At 41.9% G+C, this 20,175-nt stretch overlaps 2 protein-coding genes across 3 annotated transcripts in view; both read left to right on the top strand.

The window, feature by feature from the left end:
• Positions 1 to 20,175, top strand: part of SORCS2 (sortilin related VPS10 domain containing receptor 2) — a 533,288-nt gene that overhangs the window by 106,286 nt on the left and 406,827 nt on the right. The gene's annotated exons all lie outside the window — the stretch shown is intronic.
• On the top strand, positions 8,356 to 11,073 carry LOC140251023 (uncharacterized). The gene is made up of 2 exons (XM_072334230.1): positions 8,356 to 10,293; positions 11,057 to 11,073. The coding sequence occupies exons 1-2, from the start codon at positions 8,376 to 8,378 to the stop codon at positions 11,071 to 11,073; spliced, it is 1,935 nt and encodes a 644-aa protein (XP_072190331.1). The 5' UTR covers positions 8,356 to 8,375.

The following is a 20,175-nucleotide window of genomic DNA, read 5'->3' as shown; positions in this document are numbered from 1 at the left end:
TTTTATCCAATTTGTCTGCTGCTGAAGAGGTAAAAATTATTTATAGATCAATATTTATAAAGAGAAGGTAGCCTCGCCCCGTAAATTAGCGATATTTATTCTAACCCTTGTTTTAGTGAAAGGAGAATAGACAGCAAAGTGAATTGAGCTTTCTGTGCCATTCCCAAGTCCAGAGAGGGATTATGAGGCTAACACAGGAATTCTCTTGCTTTTGCAGCAATTCCCTTCTCAGCTTTCACTGCTGAGATGCAATCAGAATCACTACCATATCAAATATACCACTGCTTAGCTAGAAGGCAAGTATGTGGAAGACTGCAAGCTGCTTTATGGTTACTCATAATCTAAGCAGCTATAAAGTTCTACCAGTATTCTAAATGAAAAAGAAGTTCTACGTTTTTGTTGAGTTTGTTTAGGATTCAGCTAAAAAACAGTGGGGCTGGGGTTAGGGTCTGAAAGAGTGGTGAGGCATTGGAATGACCTGCCCAGAGAACTGGTGGAGTCACTGGCCCTGAGGGCATACAAGAAACATGGAGATGTGGCACTGGATTAGTGAGGATGGTGGTAATGGGTTGATGGGTTGGACTAGATGGTATTAGTGGTCTTTAACAACCTTAACGATTCTGTGATTCTCTTTCCTATCTGTATACAAGATTCTTTGCTTTATACCCCTTTTGCTTAGTTAATACTTCAATTAATCTCAAGTCAGTTTTAATACAACAGCTTCTGCTTGTTCATATTTCACTGAGTTGTTTTAAGGCAAATAAAATACACATTTTTGGGAGCAGCTTTCCTTTTTAGTTAATCGTCTTTGAACGTATACCGCAAATGGAGTGCTTCTTGCACTACATATTTGGTTTATTTTCTTGGTTGTAATAAACCACTTTCTGTAACAGGATTGCTGTTTCTTTCAACAACAGAGAAATGTTCTGTATCATTATCAAAGTAACCACCTGGAGTGCTATAAGTAATGCACACACATGGAACAAAACTCTGCTTTTTATTACAGATTTCTGAATGCAAATTAGCTGCATACCGGTTTAAAATAACTGTTGACTTCAGCTGAGTTGCTCAAGATTTATACTTGTGTAATTGAGAGCAGAACGTAGCTTCATGTATACATCTTCTAATAAAGCAACAATATTGCATGAACAGTAAATCTAAACTTTATTGCTGTCTAATAAATTTTCTGGTAAGCACTATAATTAAACTACAAACCAGTTCATTATATGCAGGCAGTATTACTAAATTGGTTCTAATATAAGCTAGGTAGTTACAGAATGTGAGTGGCTGATTGTGAGTATTATTGCTGTGACAGCAACAATTAATTCAAATAATGATGGAACTTTAATAGATGAGATTGTGTGGCAGAATTAGCAAAAGCAGAATTGCTGGATAATTGATTCTTTCTTGGTCCAGTAAGTCATTGATTTCTATTCTCTTCCTTCTCCTCTTACGGTCATAATAATCAATCTGATCGTGTGTGTAACTCCCTGAGACATTAGCTATAGCTCCAGCAAAAGTTCAGTGCCTATCAGAAGCAAGCAGGATTGGTGGATGAAATGCCAAGGATTCCAAGCCCTAAGCATCCCTGGGCAGCATGTGGTCCGGGAGGCATGGATTGTGGAACAAGGGGAGGAAGGCACCGTCCTGGGGGGAGCAGCAGGCAGCTCCAGCTCCAGCTGCAGCCAGAGCTCTGCATGGGGTTTGTGCCACAGCCTGCTGAGCTGCTCTACCTGCTCCAAGTGTTTGTTCAGAATGAATTCTGCCTAAGGTATTGCTTTATGAGTGTCAGTTACTGTGTCTATACTGCGGATTTGATACAGTTCTTTTCATTTACTTTTCCCTTACCTGATCTGTTAAAAAAATATGGATCAAAGCTTTATGCTGTCCTTTTCTCTTACAGCATGAATGTTGTGCATTTTTATACATGAGCCACTGCAAAGTGTGTACATGCATATGAACTCATACCTCTGTGAGAACTCACATCTATATTTTGCTACAGCATATTTGGAGTTATAAAGCCACAGGCTGTCAGCAAACCTCAGGCTGTGTAGCCTGATCTAGTAACCAACCCTGTGCAGTATCTTGTTTTAATGGCACCAGGGTGAGGGTTGTGCTGCCAGTTTCAAATTGACAGTCATTATTATGGTAGCTGCTTTAAGGAGATGCGAGAGATGTGAACACTGGAAACAAATGGTTAAGATGTGACTTTATAGGCAGGTGCCCAAGGAGCCATTGTTACCTCCATACTGTATTGGAATAAATTTTATAGAGTCATAAAATTGTTTGAGTCAGGAGGCACCCTTAAATTTTATCCAGGTCAACTCTCCTGCAGCGAGCAGGGACACCTACAGCTTGATCAGGTAGTCAAAGCCCCATTTGGCCTCACTTTGTATGTATCCAGGGACAGGGCATCCACCATACCTTTGAGCAACCTGTGCCAGTGCTTCACCACCCTTATTACAAAAAACTATTTCCTTATATCCAATCGATATCATCTCTCCTCTTTTAGTCTGAAACCATTTCCCCTTGTTCACAGACTCTGTGAAAAAGTCTGTCCCCTTCTTTCTTGTACCCCTCTTTAGATACTAAAAGGCCACTTTTGGGTCTCCATGAAAGCTTCTCTTCTCCAGGCTGAACAGCCCCAGCTCTCTCAGCCTGTCCCTGTAGGAGAGGTGTTCCATCCCTTGGATCATTTTTGTAGCCCTTCTCTGGATGTGTTCTAACAGGTCTGTGTCTCTCCTGTACTGAGGACCCCACATTTGGACGCAATACTCCAGGTGAAGCCTGACCAACACAAGGGCAGGATCACCTCCCCCACCATGCTCAGGATACAGTTGGCTTTCTGGTCTGTGATGGCACGCTGCTGTCTGATGTTCAGCATCCACCAGTATCCCCAAATCATTTTCAGTAGGGCTGTGCTCCATCCCTTCATCCCCTAGCCTGTACTGGTTGTGGGTATTGCCATGACCCAGGTGCAAGGCCTTCCACTTGGATCTGTTGAACCTCATGAGGTTCACATGGCCCCACTGCTCGAGCCTGTCTAGGCCCTTGGGCATGTTGACAGCACCACACAGCTGGCAGCATTTCTCAGGAAGTTTGGAGCAGAAGCTATGTTTAGTACCTCAGGGGACCTGCTTTGATTTTATTTTTGCATACAGAAAGCCTTGATTGGAGCTGTGTGTTAAACTTGCCACTGCTTCGAGGAAGTGTTGCACAGATTTATCAATACTCATTTTCCTGTGCCATGACTGCCTGGTTTGTTCTGCAGCCACTGGGGTGAGTAACAGCTCCCCGCTGCTGTCTGCAATTCTCTCACATAGAGTTTTTGTTTCTTTTAATGCCCTTTAATGCCTTATAACAGCACTTAGGAATTCAGTAATCTGGGACGTGTTTTTTTCTGCCAAGTCTCTCAGTGCTGAAGCAAGGCTCCTGAAAATTCTTAAATGTTTTTTCATAGGTCTCCATACAGAGAGGTGACAGGTACAGATTTTGCAGGTATAAAAAAACCTGTTGTTTTTCTTTGTGCTCTGTGTCATGTCCTTGCAGTTATTATGTTCTTAAAGTCATGCATGATTTTACCTGGATTCCAGAATCCCTCCAATTTTGCATTAACCTTTTTGGATTCTGATTTCATAGAAGAATGAAGAATGTCCTCTGAGCCTGGGGAGAAATAGAAATGATTCAGATAACATATACACACTTTTCAGTCCTCTTTGACTAGCAGAGACATTCACTGGATTCTAGAGAGTGCAGAAAGTCAGTCTTTTGCAACTGCACGTTGTAGGATTCTTGCAGATGCTTTGCAAATTGTTTTTTAATTCCAAGAACTCCGAGCTGTTCTTCTTCCAAAATCCAGGAGATATTCTGCTGCTTCTGATAAGGCAGGCAGTCTTGGTATCACATCAACCAGAATCTAGAGTAGCATAATGATGTCTGTGCTGCTCCACTATAATCTTCAGTGATTTAGTCATTTCTCATGGTGGTAAGCTCAGTTACAGCTCATCATTGCGGTCCTTGTGTTTTAGAGAGAGAAGATTAGGTACAACAGATTAAGCCTTGCTTACATATACATATAAGATCTGAATTTTTACAAATCTATAACAGTAACTTTATTTCTGAAAAGAAATTGGCACATGTTAATTACATCATGTGCAGACCTCCATCGTTCTTTTCCAGTTGAGGATGTCGGGCAGTGCCAACTGGATTGAGGGTTTTAAATGACAGTGACCTGCGTTTTCATAATAGTTGATAGTATCCCTAAGACAATCTGATATTTATCCTCACGCAGCCTTTAGATGTTAGATAAATTCATCACTTTTGTTACTGAACATCAATTGCTTTTTGCGCAGGTTCTAAATAAATAGCAAACGTTTCCTTTTGCAGCATCTCCCTTTCAAAACTTCTTTTACCAGTCTTGTCTGCAACATAAAATGAACAAACGTTGCTTTGTACCACTGGCACAGTATCTTGATAGTTTACAAGAAAATGCTAAGGAGTTCTTGTTTCCATGTTCTCTTCATGTGTTCCGTTCTGCAGGTGAGAAAAGCAGTTCTAGAAAAGAGCAATGAAAGTCACAGATCTGCCTACACTGTCTCTAGCTCTGGACTTTCCCTTGTGGAATGATGCCCAACGTAAACTTACAGGCAAGTAGGTTTGGCACCACTCATTTTCTACTGTATTGTCAGAATTTGTGGATAGGCTCTCATAAAAATAAGTAGCTTTCCTGATTTATTTGCAGGGACGTTAATTTAAAGCTGTAGATGTTCTGTTTGCACTTTTGAAATAGTGCAGCAGTGTGGTGTATACAAACCTTACTGTAAGTCACTAACAGTCAGCTACGGAAGAATTTTTAAACTTAATTCAACCTTCTCTAGATGGTTTAGCTTGTAAAGATCTCTTATTAATGCAGTGAAAGTTCCGCTATTAAGTTTTATATAAAATCATATGACTTAAAGTATAACGTGGATAATTGTTCTTTGGCTCTTGGGTAATTATTATGGTTGTTAATCCTTACAGATCCAAGTAGGTATATGAAATTAATTGGGTATTTTTAGAGCTCTGTTATGATTATTTATACATTTCAGTATTTACAAATTTAGTTTGACATTTATTTAAGAATGAGTAAAAAAAAACCCCAATGCAATTAAATGAATTCATATTTTTCCATGCACAACTAAATACTGTTTTAAAAATAGTTATGTTGATTTAATTTGCATTTGAATATTTACTTAGAGAAGTTAAACTTACATGAGTCAGATCTACTTTTTTAAGGGCAACCATGCAGGGCTTCATAATGCAGTCTGAAATTATACTGTTTGGTTTGGTATGGACATAACTCAGTATGGAGTGGCTCTGAGTCCGATTTAAAATACCTGTAGTGAGGCTTAACAACTCGGCACAGCTGCAGAGTGGTATCTTTTTAAGTGGGTGAAACTGACTTTTGAAGAAGTGTCCATATCTTCAAGGCCCAGGGTTTAGGCTTGTAATCAGTTTATTAAAGCTTAAAAAATTATATCATCTGAAGCACAGTAGTGAAAGCCCAGCAACATAATCTACCTTAAATCTCAGTGTAAGTGGTTTGATTGATGTGGTATTTTCTTTTAGAAGCTTGTATTGAATACCTTGATGTCTTTCAGAAGTGTTGAACTTTTAGGAGCTTTACTAATTGTACTCAGATCATCACAAGATGCTAATTATTGAGCACTTCTCCAAAACAAGCTGTGTGTGTTTTTGTTCTTAATAAGTGTGTGAAGCTTTTTCTGGCATCCTCAGGACATGATTCAAAGTATATTAAATTAAAAAGATCCCTTCCATTTATCATAAGGATATTAACTTTATCTGTAATGGATTCTCAGCTATTACTGCGTATTTTAAAATATCTATTCTTACAGTATCTCATAGTAGGGTAGAAGAGCTTCTGGAGAGGTATGAAGTGCAGTGATCACTTCTCTTTAACTGTACAAAACAAAACACTATCACGTTTGAAATAATTGCTCAGAGACCGCAGCCTGTACAGCGGTGATCAGATAGTGGAAATTCAGGCTCTGTAATTGGTCCAAATCTGTTATTTAGAGATGCCTCCTCAGAGTTCTTCTAAAAGACTGAGATAATGAAACTCAGTGTTTTGAATTGGGCTGCATGAGGTAAAACAGTGCTGCCAGCTGATGCTCTGGTCAACGCTGTCTGAAAAAGTTGCCTAAAGTGTTCCCATAGAGCTTGGTTGGAAAAAGAAATCTGAAATTCAGGTCTATGGGCATTCCCCATTGAAATGAATGCAGTTGCTTCAGCTAAATGCAACACTGTTGGAGGAAGCATTATTATTTTTCCCAGTCACTTACATTGTATGAAAGGCTTAAAGACCTTCCTTTAACTGTTCCTGAACGCATGTTGAAAATTACTTTAGAAAGCTGTGGCAATCTGATGAATGGAGGCCACACGGTCACGTTCTCCTCCCTCTGTCTGGCTCTTGGTTATCCAGTTTGGCAGTGTGTGGGGGAAGCAAGCAAATAGAAATCTAGAGTACACTTCTGAGGCTTCCACAGTGCAGGGCAGTGCTCAGGTTTTCTATTTCAGTGATTAAACTTCGTTCCAAATCCACATGCTAGGTGTTTAAAGTTAAGGTATTTAAAATCAAGATGAAGAAATAAGCTGGAATGTTAGTTTTTAGGAAGTGGACCTAGGTACAGGCTTCAATAACATGTAACAGAATAGTCAAATAGTCAAAGCGAGAAATAATCATACAATTAGTGAGGTTAATGAGTTTGCATTTGATGTAAACCTCAATTCTTTCTTACTGTCATTGTGTTTGTATACTCAGTAATAATGTCTGTGTATCAGGCTAGCTGGAAAGGACAGGTCTGCAGGGGAATGCACTAAGTGAGAGCATGGAATCAGCAAGTGTCTAGAAATGAGTCAGAACTGTGTATTTAATATTGAAAGATTGCTGTGGTGCTGTAGTGATCAGTAAATATTAAGTCTGAATCAGCAGCTAACTCAGGCAGTTCTCTCTATCTTCTGAACAATAGCTTAGATAACGTGGCTGAATTCCCTTTTGTCTGTATGCCCTTCCTTTCCAGATTGTGTTTACCTCCATTAATTCTGGAGTAGAAACACTGGAGTGACCATCCTTCATTATAACTTTTCCAGAGGTATATTTCATCTGAGAAAAAACCCAATCATGACGTAACACGTTTCTTTCTGTGATTCACAAATAAGGGAGAAAAGATTTGTCATGGTTTTGCAATTTTGTAATTTTGCTATCAGTATTCCACATCATAACATCATGTTAAGCATAGATAATTTTGACGAATCTGCTGCTCACAGAAAGAAGACTACATGTCCCAGGGAACAACACGGTCAGTCATATGACCAGGACTATATAATCTCACTTCAGTGCTGGACTCGCTCTCTTGGATCCTGCCAGCCAGGGGGAGAGCCGTGTGGGAGCGTTCCAGCCGTTTCGCCTAGAGTTACAGTAGGCCTCTCGGTTTCGGGACTCACTCTCTCTTATTTTACTCGATTCGTTAGCTTTAATTCCAATTATATTGTATTATATTGTGTTATTCTGTATTCCGATATAGTATTTAGTAAATAAGTGTGCCTCCTTAGATCGCTGCCGCTGTATTTATTTCCTTTTCCCTGTTTTCTTTTCCTTCTGGGCCAGCGGCCTGCGGGCCGACTGCCCCCCTGTCATGGGTGCAGGTAGATTTTAGGCTAACCTACGACAGGATTTTGGTGGAGAATCGGGCAAGTTGCCGTTTTTTTTTTTTTCTGCTGTGGCAAGTTGCCGTTTTTTTTCTTCTGCTGTTCTTTTAGCTTCTTACAGAACTGCAGAGTTTTTACAGAGTTTTTTTTTCTCGTTAAGGAGCTATCTAAGTTTACGTTTCTGCACCTGGGAGCTTGACCTTGAAAGTCTGGGCGGACCGCCAATACCCCGGAATATTTTGTAAACTTTGAAATCCAGGCAGACTGCCAACAGCCCGGTATATTTTGTAAACCTTAAGCTCTACTTTGTAAACTTGAGCTCTACTTTTTTTTTCCCCCACTGTTGAAGAAAATAGATAAATAAATAAATAAAAATGTGGCCTCTAATTGAATTATTTTGCAAAGCATTGCATGCTATTGGTTCTTCCTTTGTAATGATCCAAACCTATTGGGCCATAATTAAGCTCGCCACTTTTATCTATGGGGCTATAGGCATATACAATCGATTGAAAACATTTTTGGAAATGCTTACCTGGTACCTGCATACAGCTCCAGAAGCTCCAAAAGGAGCAACTAATATTACAGAAATGGTAGTTTTCGAGCATGCTCCACGTTCCTTTTTTGAATCTTTTATGCAGTTTTGGAAAGCCCAGTTGACCACACTGTCAATGGTGTCAATCGTGTCAATCTCCCTGAACTTGCTGTTGATTATTTTACTTATCAGTATCTGGATTTATAACATTCTGAGGAAGTCTTCCCCAGAACCAGAGAATACTGAATGGCAGGGAGTGTGGAGAGGATTTGGAGAGATTTTTAAGGGAAAGACATCTTCAGTGTCATGGAGCTTTACTCCTGAACACTTGAAGAATCCCGAAAGTTTGATAGAATATTTGAGACAGGAATGTTGTGGCTCAGGAAGATCTCAGGAGGCACAAATGACTTGGGGCCTGGCTAAAGCTTATCGGGCCTTATTCAATACCATTCCAATGAGTCTCAGAGCTGAGAGAGAGAGTCTCAAAGCTGAGAGAGAGAGTCTCAGAGCTGAGAGAGAGAGTCTCAGAGCTGAAAAGGCAGAGAGGGAAAAAGTTTTGGAAACTGAGAAAGAGAGTCTAAGGGCTGAGAGAAGGAGTCTCAGGGAGACAGTACGAAAGGAGCGAGAGAGTTTCCAGGCCAAGCAGAAGAGCCTCTGGACTGAGAAGGAGAGTCTCCTAGCTGAGAGAAATAACCTCCTACGACAACGAGAGGCACTCTGGTGTGAGAATGAGAGTCTCAGAGTCAAGGGAAGAAATCTCTTACATAAAAGGGACACATATTGGTATGAGGGAGAGGCTCTCCGAAATGAGAAAGGCTCCCTGCAATCCAAACTCAACACTCTCCAGTCTGAGCGCGACACTCTCTGGTCCGAACGTGATGCCCTCCAGTCCGAGCGCGACACTCTCTGGTCCGAACGTGATGCCCTCCAGTCCAAACTCAACACTCTCCAGTCCGAGCGCGACACTCTCCAGACTAAGCGCGGCATTTCCTGTTCTGAGTACAATGCCCTCCAGTCCGAGCATAATGCCCTCCAGTCTGAGCGTAATACTCTCCAATCTGAGCGAGACACCCTCCAGTCCGAGCGCGACACTCTCCGGTCCGAACGTGATGCCCTCCAGTCCGAGCGCGACACTCTCCGGTCCGAACGTGATGCCCTCCAGTCCAAACTCGACACTCTCCAGTCCGAGCACGATGCCCTCAAGTCCAAACACGACCCTCTCCAGCCCAAGCGCGACATTCTCTGGTCCGAGTACAACGCCCTCCAGTCCGAGCACAACGCCCTCCAGTCCGAGCGTAATACTCTCCGATCCGAGAGAGACGCCCTCCGGTCTGAATATGACGCCCTCCAGTCTGAGCACAACATCCTCCAGTTCGAGCGTAACACCCTCCGATCTGAGAGAGACACCCTCCGGTTCGAGCGCGACAACCTCCAGACTGAGTACGGTGCCATCCTGTTCGACCGTAACTCTCTCCGGAATCACATAGGTGCCCTCCAGTCCATGTATGATACCCTCCAGTCTGAGAGGGACATCCTCGAATCTGAACTGAACGCCCTCAGAGACGGACTCCAAGCTAATTTGGAGGGCATTAAAATCAGCCAACCTGATCAATCACAGGGGGCACCAGATTCAATGTTGGTTGCCCCTGTAAGAGGACGAAAAACGAAACGAGTTTCAACTCAGTTAGAACAACCACTGGAGGTAGAAGAGCAGAGGGTGATAGAAGAGCAGGAGGAGGCAGAAGAAAAGAGAAAAGAAAGGGAGGGTGAACTGGAAGAAATAGAGGAAATAGGAGAGGAGGAGCCAAGAATTAGATTTTCTATGCCAGAATTTCTTGCCCCCAAAATTTCAAATGGGGGGTCCTCATCAATACAGTTGCCGCCATCAACACCAAGGACTCCTGGAAGAGCAAGAGGTGAGGAAAAAATCACAACTCTTACTGATCGATCTTTAAAACTGAGTGAAATTCGGGATCTAAGAAAGGACTATGCACCCCAGCCAAAAGAATCTATAGCTGCTTGGTTACTTCGATGTTGGGACAATGGGGCCAACAGTGTGTGGCTCGATGGCAATGAAGCTCGCCAACTGGGTAGCGTTTCCAGGGACTCACGTGTGGATAGAGGTATTGGCACATGCCAAGATGAGTCCTACACCCTCTGGACGAGGATGCTGTTAGCGGTAAAAGAAAGATTTCCCCTTAAACAGGATCTGACACCTGAGGAAAAGAAATGGACTGATATAGAGACCGGTATTCGATATTTGAGAGAACGTGCTGTGGTGGAAATGCTATACAGCCCTAATTTCAGACATGATGATCCCAACCAATTACATGATCCTGAGACAGTCCGTGTTTCACGCCTTATGTGGCGTGCATTTACAAGGACTGCACCAAGAGAGCATGCTAGTGCACTAGCAATAATATATGGCACAGGGGCAAGGGAACCCCCTGTGAGTGAACTGATTGATAAAATTCATGGAATTGAGTTATTTATAAACACTATAGGAGTTTGCATCTCAGCCGTAATTAAAGGGTTAGATAAAGTGGAAAATACAATTAAACGGTTAGATAAAGTGGAAGACACACAGAATGATATTATAGATATGTTGACTACCGTGCCCGATGTTGATGGATCCATGATGGTACAAGATGATGGGGACCAGGATTCCCACGACAACCTAACGGGAAAACTAAACCAAGCAAGACCCTCCCGTCCTGTATCATTGAAGATCTCAACCATAAAAAAGAGACGTCTTCGTGTTGGAGCAAATGACAACAGTAAGGTCATGCGTTTTGCCTTGTTGTTTTTCCTGCGTAGCCAGGGAGAGGATATAAAGAAGTGGAGTAATTCACCCACTTCTGCACTCCAGGCACGAGTGAAAGAATTACAACGCAAGTCAGTCATCAAGGCAGACCCTTCCAGAAGGGGGAAGGCTCCAGTTGCCGCAAGCCGTCGAGGTAACCAATAGAGGGGCCCTGCCCCCAGCCAGGGGGGGGAAAGGGATAATAGAGTATACTGGACTGTGTGGATTAGGTGGCCTGGCACATCTCAACCACAGAAATATAAGGCCCTGGTGGACACTGGTGCACAGTGCACCCTAATGCCCTCCAGTCACCAAGGGACACAATCAATACATATCCATGGAGTGACTGGGGGTTCCCAAGAATTGACTATATTGGAGGCCGAAATAAGCCTCACTGGTAAAGACTGGCAAAAACATCCTATAGTGACTGGTCCAGAGGCTCCATGTATATTGGGTATCGATTACCTCAGGATGGGATATTTTAAGGATCCCAAGGGGTATCGATGGGCCTTTGGAATAGCTGCTGTTAACACAAACGGTGTTAAGCAGCTGTCAGTTTTACCTGATCTGTCAGATGATCCTTCTGCTGTGGGGTTGCTCCAGGTAAAAGACCAAGAGGTACCAATTGCCACCAAAGTGGTGCACAGACGGCAGTACCGCACCAATAGGGACTCATTGCTTCCCATTCACGAGTTGATTCGTCAACTAGAAAATCAAGGAGTGATTAGCAAAACTCACTCGCCTTTTAACAGTCCCATATGGCCAGTGCGTAAAGCCAGTGGAGAATGGAGGCTGACGGTGGATTACCGCGGTCTGAATGAAGTCACACCACCATTGAGTGCTGCTGTACCAGACATGCTAGAACTCCAGTATGAACTGGAGTCAAAAGAAGCCAAGTGGTATGCCACCATTGACATTGCTAATGCCTTCTTTTCCATCCCAGTGGCTGCAGAATGTAGGCCACAGTTTGCTTTTACCTGGAGAGGTGTTCAGTACACCTGGAACCGTCTACCCCAGGGGTGGAAACACAGCCCAACCATTTGCCATGGGTTGATCCAAGCTGTTTTGGAGCAGGGTAATGCTCCTGAGCATTTGCAGTATATTGATGATATTGTCGTGTGGGGTGATACAGCAGCAGAAGTTTTCAAGAAAGGAAAACAAATAATCCAAATTCTTTTGCAAGCTGGTTTTGCTATTAAGCGCAGCAAAGTGAAGGGGCCTGCCCAAGAAATTCAATTCTTAGGCATAAAATGGCAAGATGGGCGTCGTCACATCCCGGCAGATGTGATTGACAAAATCATTGCTATGTCTCCGCCCACCAACAAGACAGAGACCCAATCTTTCTTGGGAGTAGTGGGTTTTTGGAGAATGCATGTCCCAAACTACAGCCACATTGTGAGCCCCCTCTATCAGGTGACACGGAAGAAGAATAATTTCTCATGGGGTCCTGAACAGCAGCAAGCTTTTGAGCAGATAAAGCAAGAGATAGCCCGCGCCGTGGCCTTGGGGCCAGTACGGACGGGGCAGGATGTAAAAAACATCCTCTACACTGCTGCTGGAGAAAAAGGTCCCACTTGGAGTTTGTGGCAGAGAGCCTCAGGAGAGACCCGAGGCCGACCCCTAGGATTTTGGAGTCGAGCCTATAAGGGATCTGAAGAGCGCTACACTCCAACTGAGAAGGAGATCTTAGCCGTGTATGAGGGGGTTCGGGCTGCTTCTGAAGTAGTTGGTACCGAAGTACAGCTCCTTCTAGCACCTCGCTTGCCAGTAATAAATTGGATGTTTAAAGGACAGGTTCCCTCCACCCATCATGCTACTGATGCCACTTGGAGTAAGTGGATTTCACTGATCACACAACGAGCTCGGATGGGGAAACTCAGCCGTCCTGGAATCCTAGAGGTGATCATGGACTGGCCTGAGGGTAAAAAGTTTGCGACATCGCCCGCAGAGGAGGTGTCACGTGCTAAAGAGGCCCCACCATACAACGAGCTACCAGAAAATGAAAAGAAATTTGCCCTATTCACAGACGGATCATGTCGCATTGTAGGGAAACATCGCAGATGGAAAGCTGCTGTATGGAGTCCCACACGACAAGTTGCAGAGGCCACTGAAGGTAAAGGAGAGTCAAGCCAATTTGCAGAGGTAAAGGCTGTTCAGCTAGCCTTAGAAGTGGCTGAACGGGAGAGGTGGCCGATGCTTCATCTTTATACTGACTCATGGATGGTGGCAAATGCCTTATGGGGGTGGTTGCAGCAGTGGGAACAAGACAACTGGCAACGAAAGGGTAAACCTGTTTGGGCTGCTGAACTGTGGAAAGATATTGCTGCCCGAATAAGGAATATTGTTGTAAAAGTGCGCCATGTAGATGCGCATGTGCCTAAAAGTAAGGCCACTGAAGAACATCAAAACAACCATCAGGTTGATCGAGCTGCCAAGATTGAGGTGGCTCAGATAGACTTGGACTGGCAGAACAAAGGTGAATTATTCCTAGCTCGGTGGGCCCATGAGACGTCGGGTCATCAAGGAAGAGATGCAACATATAAGTGGGCCAGAGACCGAGGGGTGGACTTAACTATGGATGCTATTGCTCAAGTCATTCATGACTGTGAAACATGCGCTATAATTAAACAAGCCAAAAGGATGAAACCTTTTTGGGGGGAAGGGCGATGGCAAAAGTATAAATATGGGGAGGCATGGCAGGTTGATTATATCACCTTGCCACGATCCCGAAATGGTAAACGGTATGTACTCACCATGGTCGAGGCGACCACTGGGTGGCTTGAAACATATGCAGTACCCCATGCTACCGCCCGAAACACCATATTAGGATTGGAAAAGCAAGTCCTGTGGCGGCATGGCACTCCAGAAAGAATTGAATCAGATAATGGAACTCATTTCAAAAATTCCCTTGTAAATACTTGGGCCAAAAATCATGGCATTGAGTGGATTTACCATATTCCCTATCATGCACCGGCGTCTGGTAAAATTGAACGATTCAATGGATTGTTAAAAACTATGTTGAAAGCAATGGGCGGCGGAACATATAAAAATTGGGAAAACCATCTAGCAGAAGCCACCTGGTTGGTCAACACTCGAGGATCTGGTAATCGTGGTGGTCCCAACCAATCCAGCTCCCTACGTACCGTAGAGGGAGATAAGGTTCCTGTAGTACATGTAAAGAGCGTGTTAGGAAAAGCGGTTTGGGTCCTTCCAGCATCTGGAAAGGGAAAACCTCTCCGAGGTACTGTTTTTGCCCAGGGACCTGGATGTACTTGGTGGGTGATGCACAAAAATGGGGATGTTCAATGTGTTCCACAAGAGAAATTGATGCTGAGGGAGTGCAGCCAATAATTTCTTGTATATATAAGTAGAGCCTTAAGGATATATGACGAATGTCCAATTATGGTGCAGGACTTAAGATAGATGGATTAATGTTAAGAAAACATTTTTCCGTATACGTAAGCTAGGCATCCTATAGGTAAATTTTTCCATCTGGGCTCTATATCATGCACTGGCCATGCATGTGTAGAGCACACGTGGAAAGAAGTTTAATTCAAAGGGAATTTGTGGTGGTTGGGAAAGGATGGGTGCACCTTGATGTGGGGGACGCCCCACTAGCGCTGCTTTTCCCTTTCACCGCTGTCATATTCCTTTTCCGGCAGTTTTGCCATTTCCTCAACTTAGTAAATAATAGGGTGTTAAGATATAAAGTTTTATTTTCAGCCTAAGGATTTGCATGAAAATCGATATAAATTGTTAAGAAAAATAAGGTTGCTGATTGCTCACAACCATATATATATATATATATGTGTGTGTGTGTATAATAAGCATAATGTAATGATGTAGAATAAGGGGTGGAATGTCATGGTTTTGCAATTTTGTAATTTTGCTATCAGTATTCCACATCATAACATCATGTTAAGCATAGATAATTTTGACGAATCTGCTGCTCACAGAAAGAAGACTACATGTCCCAGGGAACAACACGGTCAGTCATATGACCAGGACTATATAATCTCACTTCAGTGCTGGACTCGCTCTCTTGGATCCTGCCAGCCAGGGGGAGAGCCGTGTGGGAGCGTTCCAGCCGTTTCGCCTAGAGTTACAGTAGGCCTCTCGGTTTCGGGACTCACTCTCTCTTATTTTACTCGATTCGTTAGCTTTAATTCCAATTATATTGTATTATATTGTGTTATTCTGTATTCCGATATAGTATTTAGTAAATAAGTGTGCCTCCTTAGATCGCTGCCGCTGTATTTATTTCCTTTTCCCTGTTTTCTTTTCCTTCTGGGCCAGCGGCCTGCGGGCCGACTGCCCCCCTGTCATGGGTGCAGGTAGATTTTAGGCTAACCTACGACAGGATTAAAGAGTGAATAATTTCTAATTAATGCTTTACTCAAACGTTTTGTTATAAAAATGATTTCAACTTGAGGAGCCTCTGTTTGAATTTTACTTTTAAGTCAGCTCTTTTCTAGCCTTATTTTGGAACTTTTTCTTTTTGACTTCTTTTTATTTATTTATTTATTTATTTTAATTCTCTTCTCCAAAGGGGTTTGCAATCAGCATTGCAAGCTATAGGATATCATCTGAAAGCACAATGTTAAGGATATATCTGAAATGCCGTTAGGTGGTTTTGTTTGTTGGATTGTTTCTGTGATCTTTCCAAAGGCATAGTGGACTTGATTTGATATTATTTAAAAATAAGAGAATAATTGTAGAAAGGGAAACATATGAGCACTGGAACAGGAGGTATAGAGGTATAGAGAACTACTTTCCAGCTGGCTTCTGTGAATAATGATGTCAGCAAAAGAATGAGAAATAGGATGGCACCTGACTAGTTTCCTTTCACCCTTTTGTCCTACTTTCTCAGCAGCAGGGTCGAGGCTGGAAGCCTCTCTGTGGCTCTGTATTGTGCTGCTGGCGGGCCTGCTTCTGTGTTGCCTGGAAAGGGAAAAGCCTTTGAACCCTTTCTTAGACGTGGCTGAGAGTGACTTTTTCTAGTTATTCTTTTCCACATTTTCTTATTCAGAAAGGGTGAGAATGGCCTCTATCCTAGAAGCTGGGATGTGACTTTGAGTACCTTTAGTACCCGTCTTTCATCATTTTGCTAGGAGGAAGAGGTCGGGCCACTTAAAGATGATGAAGACTGATGTATCACAGACAGGGTCAGGTACAGAATTTGCTTCATTCTCATAGAATTATGTTAACTCTTGCAGAGCTGAATTTCTCTCTGAATTCTGCTCAGTAGGCAGTATTTTCAGCTGACTGTCATGCAGCAGTTCACAGCAAGTGTCTACTGTCAAGCTGAATTCATCACCTTAATCACTGATTATATAAAGCTGTTTTTCTCACCTATCATCACTTCATGAACAACTACCTTACATCTCTCTTCTTCAGAGTTTTTAATTCCCTTTTCAGTTCATTTTAGTTACTGAGTTGCATAAAAGGCTTTTTACCAGCTATAGGAGAAATTATCTTTAAATTCCAGTGCACAGACTTTCCTATAGTCTATCCCATGTCCATTGGTTTCAGCAGCTTCAGTTTTGAGAGGGATGTGGTATGGAATCTGTTCTAAAAGCTTTGTAGTCAGGATTTCAGCATCAATCTGATGTAGAAAGATTGCTATATCTCTTTCTGTACCAGCTCCATGGCTGTTGAAGTATTGTTGGACTTTAATGCCTTTAATGTGCCATGTTTAATGAAAGAAACTACTTCTGTTCCGGTTTAATACCTTGACCCAGATCTGACAATTTCAGAATCATCTCTCTCAGGAATTTCCATCTCCACCTGTTGGCAAGTTCTGCACCTGTGTTCCAGAGGGACTTGCACTTTCCTCTGATACAAATGTACATCCACTTCCCTGATAGTATCCCATAAAAAAAGATTTATTAATTCCAGAAGTCCCTTTTCAGCTTTAATTAGTGATTCTTTTTGCCTATTTGTACTGGCACTATCTTTCTTATCCATTTCCTACTAAAAAGGCTCATAAACTAAGAGTATAATTGACAGTGAGAGTACAGAAAGCTGAGTTGATGTCATTCCGTGGCAACTGAAGGGCCTAACAGTGGTCCTTAGTTATAAAGGTTTCGCTGCTATTGAAATGCAGCAAATGAAACTGGATCTTTCACCTTAAATGTGTCTCATACCTAGAATAGTTTAATCATTTGCTTTCTCTCATATGGTAGAGAAAGAGAATAGAAAACTCATTTGAAATGTACACATTTGGTGGTTCATAGTGAAGCATAGCGCAAGGAATTATGAGATTCCATCTGAGGTAGTAACTTTCTTGACTTCTGGTCATATTTATATCAGAGATTCTGTTTCAGGCTTATGGAAATTATTTGTTGTGAAACTCAACATTGGTAGGATGGAATTTTCAGAAATGTGTAGTATCATCTGCTCTCATTAGGGTATCAAACATAATTGGATTTCTGAATTCACTAGTAATAGAATTACATGCCTACTCTGCTTGCTTCCAACAATCCAATTCTAGTTATTTTAAATTTGGATAAACTTTGGATAAATTTCTGGCAAAGGTGCTTTGCTTAATTAAGTTCCTCATGTACTTGGTTCTCAACCACATCTCATGACCAGTATGCCCCCGCTAATAAAGTATTATAAGCTTGTTATTTCATCTGACCTAACTCCATGGCAATGGCTTTCTACTCTCACTATTACTCCTTGAAAGCATTTTTTCTTTACTTAAGAAAAGACGCTTCAATCATTTTTCAAGTCTTACAGAAAATTCAGCATTAAGGGATCTGAGGAGAGTTTCTTCTTGAACATCCCATTAACCAAGGAATGCACAGAGGGAATAATTATGGTAACACGAGGTTTCACATGACAGTAATTGAGTGGAAAGGAATATTTTTTATGGCAGGATTTACACTGTAGCAAAACTTGGCCAAGTATCCTCTTGCATTGAATAAACCAGTAGGTGAGATAATTATTTAGGTAGTCACAGAAATGCCTGGATATATCTGCTCTCTCCTTATTATTCTCCATTCTCTTTCTTATACTCTAGGTGTTCCTATTTAAATTCACTGCAGAGCAGCTGCCCTAGGCCAGCTCCTGCTGAGCCAGGCTGACGTGAGTGCAGGTTTTTTGTTGCTGTTCTGTAATAGGGTGTGGGTGAATGTTGGACATAATGAACCCAGACAGAAAAAAATCATGTCCTAAAAACAAAACAGAGGCTGAGTACTTTTGGGGAGGGTGGGATGGTGTTCTGGGAAAATCTATCTGCTGTGTATTCCTTCTGTGCTGGGATCTGAGAGGAATGGTTATTAGAGCAGGACCCAGCGCATCACACCTGCAGTCCAGTCTCTGTGGGATCAGTAATTACGTGTTAATTAACAAGTCTGGAATGACTGAGAGTTTGCATGTCAGCAGATAATCTGTGTGGTGACTAATAAGCTGCAGAATGTTTTCAATTAGCGGGCTTGAAAAGGAAATCCCAGTGAGTGTTTTGCTTGGTTGGGAAAGGGCTGAGTGAATGCGCTCCGTTGTTAGGACTTTCAAAATAGGAAAGTGGCAGATTTAAAAACTACATTGTAAAAATTAAGTCTGTGAAACTTGTATACTTAAGTTATTTTCTGTTGCTGCGCATTGGTGAAAGTATACAGAACAAACTTCAGCAAAGCTAAATTTTTCACTTGATTAAATGATGACAAATGTGGACAAGTTCCACTCTTTCCTAGATTCATTAAGGCATTTGGGTAGTACAGAATGGATTGTTATTACCAGTATTTTTTACTAGACTGAAGTGGGGACAACTCAAGAATTTGTTCACCTGGGGCTCCTTTGACGTGTTCTGGGAAGCATTGGCCATACTCAATCTTTGTTAAGCCTTTCACTGTGATCTCTGCATGTCAGATTTTCTCCACTGTATTTTACTGTTTACATAGTAATGTAAGGCGAATGGTTGTTTCCAGTGACCTAGCTTGTCTAGTTTGACTTAGCCTTATTTCTTTGCTATTTGCACTCAGGGGCAACATTTGGAGATTTAATTTCCAGAGGCATTTTATGGAGTTTCTTTTTTGCTTGGCTTGTATTAAAAGGCAGGCAGTTTGACACCCCTTATTATTATTATTATTATTATTATTTAATTAGTTACAAATAAGACTTATCCAAGGGATTAAAAATGTTCTGCATAAAAATGGACTATAAAACTTTTCTGTTAGACTGGACAACTTAAAAGCTTCGAGATATATGGTGTATAATTTTGAACACCTTTCAGGAACTGCAGAAGGATCAAAACTGGTCAAATTAACTTAAATGCATGGTCTTCAACTTAATTCTTGTTAAGTAAGCTGTATTAAAAATTGCAGTCAGATAAAGAGCACATGCCCTGATGGCCTTGGTGTGCTGAGAATTGTCATTATGGAGATACGCTCAAAATACAGCTGAGTTTTTAGACTTGTGACTGTCTGGAGGTATCTGGCTCTGGTTCCGTGTTGCGCAGCTGCTCTTATTGTATTGTCCTATTGAGGGTGCTTTTTTTGAATGAAAAGCGTATACTGACCTAGTTTGTCCATTCTTCAACCTGATGTGACTCATCTTCATTTCCTCCCAAACATCTCGTATCTCTATTAATTAATATTTTTCAGTTAGAGTTTTCTGTGTTTTTTGTTTGTTTGTTTGTTTTTTTTAAATAATCTTGTTCCAAGTGCAGCTTAGATATAATTAATTCCATCAGTTGTGTCTTTTCTTAATAATTGTTGGCTTTCTGGTTGGTGGCGGCCTATTGGCACATCTAAATGTAGAACACAGATTCCTCCCTTGTCATTCAGTACCTCTTAAGCCGCAGAACCACCACACTTTTAGTCATACTCTTTAGGGCTTTGAGTTGCCTTCTGTGGAGCTTCTGTCAACTTTGGAGGCAAAAACTTTGTTTTTGTAGTTTTGTTGTTTTTTCTTATTGCTGTAGTTGTATCCATGCTTAGGGAAGCAAGGAGAAGTTTAAGATGGAGGTGTCAGGTCGTGTCTAGTGACACATGGTGGGATGTAGCAGTTGAGCTGTTCTCTATAAAGCTGAATATGCAATAAGAAGTTTTACTCTGTTTCTCTTCAATGCTTTCCTACAGGTCTTTTCTTGTCTGCTAAACTGACTGATATTTGGTCTATGAGATCTTGA

Source organism: Excalfactoria chinensis, chromosome 4 (assembly GCF_039878825.1).
Source record: "Excalfactoria chinensis isolate bCotChi1 chromosome 4, bCotChi1.hap2, whole genome shotgun sequence".
In the NCBI taxonomy this organism is placed as follows: domain Eukaryota; kingdom Metazoa; phylum Chordata; class Aves; order Galliformes; family Phasianidae; genus Excalfactoria; species Excalfactoria chinensis.
Note: the sequence above shows the minus strand (reverse complement) of the source record. Positions and strands in the feature narration are given on the sequence as shown.